Source organism: Dioscorea cayenensis, chromosome 16 (genome assembly GCF_009730915.1).
Source record: "Dioscorea cayenensis subsp. rotundata cultivar TDr96_F1 chromosome 16, TDr96_F1_v2_PseudoChromosome.rev07_lg8_w22 25.fasta, whole genome shotgun sequence".
Lineage (NCBI taxonomy): Eukaryota > Viridiplantae > Streptophyta > Magnoliopsida > Dioscoreales > Dioscoreaceae > Dioscorea > Dioscorea cayenensis.
The window spans coordinates 4,268,422-4,273,859 of record NC_052486.1 but is presented as its reverse complement, the minus strand read 5'-3'; the positions used below and the strand labels follow the sequence as shown (position 1 = coordinate 4,273,859).

Genomic DNA, 5,438 nt, shown 5'->3' with positions numbered 1-5,438 from the left:
CATTAATTTATCTATTTTTTATAAACACATCTATCATCAAAATATTTTTTATGAATGTACTACAAGCCAGAAATATAGCTTTCTAATGTGGTTGCCAAGGGCAATTTGATGAAGAATGAGTCAATGAGACACAGCTGGCCAAGATGATCAGCGTTGTGTACGTTGCATGGAAATATATACTAGTGCTGAGTTGTAACAAATATTAATCAAAGAGAAAGCCATGGCCGGTTCATCTTCTGCAGCTGATGTTGCTGTATTTTTACTCTCTGCCATCATTCTCCTCCTGCTCTTTTTCTTCTTCTCTACTAGTACTCTCGTCTCCGCAGCAGGACATTATTGTGCTCCATCATCATGTGGGAACCTCACAAACATTAGATATCCTTTCCGTCTCAAAGATGATCCTCCAAATTGTGGAGATCCAAACTATGAGCTCACTTGTGATCATCTTAACAACACCGTCCTCTCTCTACTCTCCAACAGTTACTACGTCACCACTATCACATACTACACTGATAATTACTTTTACGATGATGTTAACTTTGATATACAAGTGAAGGATGTTCGCATGGTGAAGCACAACAAGGGCAGCTGCAGCCATCTTCCCCTTCTGTCTTCCCCTCTGACAGTCTCTAAGTTGAGTAGTAACAGTTACTACATGGTATACACATGGGTTTCTTTGGTGAATTGCTCAAAAGAAGTGAAGAACAAGTTCTTGATGTCCTTCGGTTTCAACCGTGAATACTACTCTTACTGGCCTGCGTCTTGCTTGAGCAACAACAACTCCTTCATCTATCTCATCAGTGATGATGGTTATGGTGATTATGGACCATATGCAGTTCGCCACCTTATGCCTTCATGTAGATTTCTTGCCATGTTTCCGGACAATATTAATAATCCTTGGTACCCGTCAGATCAAGAACCAGCTGACATATTCAACTTTCTAGCCCAAGGGTTCATCCTCTCTCGTAGACTTTTGATTCCAAAGACTATCCGATACTGCTTAAGGACGTCCTTAAGGTGAGTGCTTATTTCCAACAAGAGGTTTTTCTTAAAATTCCTTAAAAAACAACTAAATTACTTAATTACTTGCCACCACGAACAAAGTTAATTTTGATGTTTTAATCTTGACTAAAATGATTTTTATATTAATCTATTATATATATATATATATATTAGATATATTTAAAATTTGAGATTACATTCTATTTCTAATAAAAGAAAAATCATAATTGCTTCGTTGAAATTATTTATCTATGTGCTTTATTTTTTCAAAAAAGAAAATCCATATTTTATTTATAATATTAATTACACATATATATATATATATATATATATATATAATATCTAATGATATGGACTAGCTAGTAAAACAATATACATCAAAAATCATTTCAATGCTAGTTAAACCATCAAAAATTGTAGAGTGCCAAGTAATTTTACTATTTTTCAAGAACAGTATTGAGAACCAGCTGCCAAAAGATCATATGCGAATATATGTTATGTCTAGCTGCATAGCATATAAGCCGGCTAATATAAACAATTCTTTTGAGCAGGGACACAATTCAGTATATCACCAACCATAGGAATCCAATCAATCAACGGATTCAATCAGTTTTATATGGAATAGAGACACATTTTCTCAGGTGCATAAAAATTGATGACCATAGTCGGAAGCATTACAATCTTGTGATATCAACAATATATATTATACTGATATTGTCACAAATTGTCAAAGCACTTACAGGTATAAATCAAACTTCTTTAAAGCTCATTTTAGTTGTTATTAATAGTTTTTCAATGCTAATTTCTTCAATATAAACTTTTCTTTATTGGAGAGGGGATGTAAAAATGTCAATTTATAACTTATTTTTAGTTTTGCTTATTTGACAGTGCTTGCAGTTTTGGGAAGATGTATATTTGCGCCTCTAACAATGTTTGCTTTCCTTTCTTACAAATTATACCAAATGGCCACATCAGTTGATTTTGTGGAGAAATTTTTGAGGAATCAACAAACTCTTATACCTACACGATATTCATATACCGACATCATTGCCATGACCAACAACTTCAAAGAGAAACTAGGCCAAGGAGGATTTGGCTATGTTTTCCAAAGGCAGACTTCCTTGGGACCGGCTTGTTGCTATTAAGATGTTGACAAATTCCAAGTACAAAAATGGTGAAGATTTCATTAATGAAGTTTCAACTATTGGCATGATTCACCATATAAATGTTGTGAAATTAATTGGTTTTTGTTCAGATGGCATGCAGAGGGCTCTGGTGTATGAATTCATGCCAAATGGTTCTCTTGATAAGTTTATCTTCTCATCTAACAATGGCCCTAACCACAAATTCTCTCTAGACAAACTAATTGATATCGCATTGGGAGTTGCTCGGGGACTTGATTATTTACACAAAGGATGTGATATGCAAATTCTACATTTTGACATCAAACCGCATAACATTCTTTTAGACCATAACTTTAATCCAAAAGTTTCTGATTTTGGCCTCGCGAAACTATATCCAAAGAACTATAGTTTGGTATCACTTAGTGTTGCAAGAGGAACTATAGGATATATTGCTCCAGAGTTGATATCAAGAAGTTTTGGTGCTATCTCTCACAAGTGTGATGTTTATAGTTTTGGTATGCTCCTCTTAGAAATGGCCGGTGGAAGAAGGAATTCAAATCCAAGAGCAGAGAATTCAAGCCAAGTTTATTATCCTTCATGGATTTATGATAAACTTGTGATCAATGATACAATTGATCATGATATTGTAGGAATGGATACAAGCATTGTGATTGATGAAAGAGAAAAGAAGTTATGTTTGGTAGGTCTGTGGTGTATACAGATAAGGCCATCGGACCGGCCTTCCATGAACAAAGTAATAGAGATGTTAGAAGGGGATGTTAATAGCCTACATATGCCACCTAAGCCATTCTTTTCAGAACCAACCCAAATACCTTCAAAGATGTCATGCTTGAGCATTGATGATGGAAAATTGACTACCATCTCCGAAGATACTGATTGGATAAATTGATGAGATTTCCCTTAGTATTATATGGTCATTAGTGTCATGTAATCTTATAAAATGTAATCCAAAACAACTTATGATTTTTATTTTTATAAATAGTTTTACTTGGTCTATAAATATTAATTTAATAATGTAACCTTAATTATTATTTTTTAACTAGTTAAAGTAATATATATCATTAGAGCACATCATCCCCTTAAAATTGAAACTTTAGTCAAAGTTGCTAGAAAGATTTAAAAAAAAAAAAGGAATTAGAACGGTGAATGAATATTTTTGCTCAAGTCTTTTATATATTCCCACAAATGTATGTCATTTGTTTGTATTATCTTCTGTTTTTTTTTAGAAATTTATAAATAAATATGATTTTTATAAAAGTATATATATTAGTAATTGTTGGTCCTTTTATTAAAAATATAATACCTATTTTATCTAATTATTTCACATAAAGTAGTGAACTTTTTTTAGATGAAAAAATAAATTTTTGAGAAAAAACCCATTTATATGTCTAAATATGATCATGAAAGATCTATTGGAGAGATTTTTAATCTAACCAGAAGCCGAGAATTTTTAAAAATATACTACCCAATATATCTAAATCGATCTTTAATTTTTGGAGTAATAGTTTTTACATGACAATTACAAAAAAAATTTAAATTAAAAACTTTAAATGAGTTTAACCTCATAGCTATAGTTAATTTTCCTCTCATTTTTTACCTTTAATTAAAAAACTATTTTCTAACATAATATATGAAAGATAAGAAAAAGATTAGGTCCTTTTCCTAGCATAGAAAACAATGGGATCAACATTCCTAATGCTAGCTCTATAAAAGGAGTACATAAATGGAGCAAGTTCACCATGTCCAAGGGGGCAAAATTCAAGTGACTATGAGCCAAGGGCGTGTGCACACATGTTTTGAATACACCATGTGTGCTCACCATGCACATGGGATTCACAGTTTGCACCTGCAGCCACAAAGGACTTTATTCGATCACCTTGCTTCAGATGAGATTTAAACATCTGCCCCTCACATGAAAGAAATTTGCCTTAGCCTATACTAGTGTTAACTATGGCAAAGTTAATGATAATATGATTGAGCATGCTATGGCATATTGGTTGAAATGGATACAAACACCACATCAACCTAGACAAGGAAAGTGATAGAGATGTTAGAAAACAATATTTGAAATGTTTAGATGCCACCCAAGCCTTTTTTTTTTTGTCCTTTTTTAATTAGAAGCAACTCAAATATCTGGTGAAAAGTGAAAACTGATTACTATATCTGAAGATACGGATGAGATTTTCTTCGTTATTATATGATTATTAGTGTTTTGTGATATTAGGAAGTGTAATCCTAAACATGATATATATAACTTTTATTTTTACAAACAACATATATATATATATATATATATATATAATATATGGTTTCAATTAAGGGAAGTAAAAAATATGCACAAATATAGAATTAATATCTCAGCACACCTATGTATAGGTGTGCTACTCGTCTTGTGTAAGCTTTGGGGTTTAATCCAAAGGTCTTCTTTAAAATGATTATCTACCCAAAGGAACCAGTACCAATAGGGTAGGAGGCAAGAAACTTAGTATCAATAGGTTAGGACCGTTAATAATATACAATTATTTTATTTACTTTATCTAAATCAATTTCCAAATGTATAAACAAATTGTCAATAACCTACCAAGGTCATCTTAATTATTTTTAAACTAAGAAAAATATTTTAGATTAGAAAAACTAAATAAGAAGCCACACATTTTCTAATATATATATATATATATATATATATATATATATATATTAAGAACATATCGAATATTTAAAAAAAAATACATCAATAAAAATAATTGGACAAAAATTACTTTATCCCTAGTTCCTACATCTATACAATTAGTTAATAAAAATAACCAAAACTCAATCGTTCTACTTTCATTAAAATAAAATTTTATATTAACGATATATTTTACATTTTCTAACATATAACAATTTATGATTCGTAGTATTACTAATGATAAAAAAAAATCTTTATGCTTATCGTGTTATTGCTAAGAATGCCCTCATGCATAGGGGTGGATATGGGCCGGGCTGGATCAGGTCTGGGCTGGGCTAGACTCAAATATACAACCCATATATTCGGGCTGGGCTGGGCTGGGCCATGTTCGGGCCAAATTGTTTTGATCCAAACCCGACCCATTTGATTGTCATTAGGCCCAGGCCCAGCCCAACCCGACCCAAAAAATAAATAATTTTTTTATGAAATAATTGAAATAACTAAAGAAAACTACTACTACAACCCCTAAAATTTTTTCAAACATTTAAAAAAAATACAACACAAGTATTATAAATGTTTACCCTTTTCAAGCCTATTACTATTATATATATAATTATATATAT

At 31.6% G+C, this 5,438-nt stretch overlaps 1 protein-coding gene across 1 annotated transcript; it reads left to right on the top strand.

Annotated features, from left to right (window-relative positions):
• Positions 1–228: 228 nt before the first annotated feature.
• On the top strand, positions 229–3,083 carry LOC120279456 (rust resistance kinase Lr10-like). Its single transcript, XM_039286388.1, is given in 4 exon segments — positions 229–1,017; positions 1,554–1,744; positions 1,891–2,108; positions 2,110–3,083. Coding segments are annotated over 4 exon segments (1,788 nt in total). The 5' UTR covers positions 229–565; the 3' UTR covers positions 3,037–3,083.
• The last annotated feature ends 2,355 nt before the right edge of the window (positions 3,084–5,438 follow it).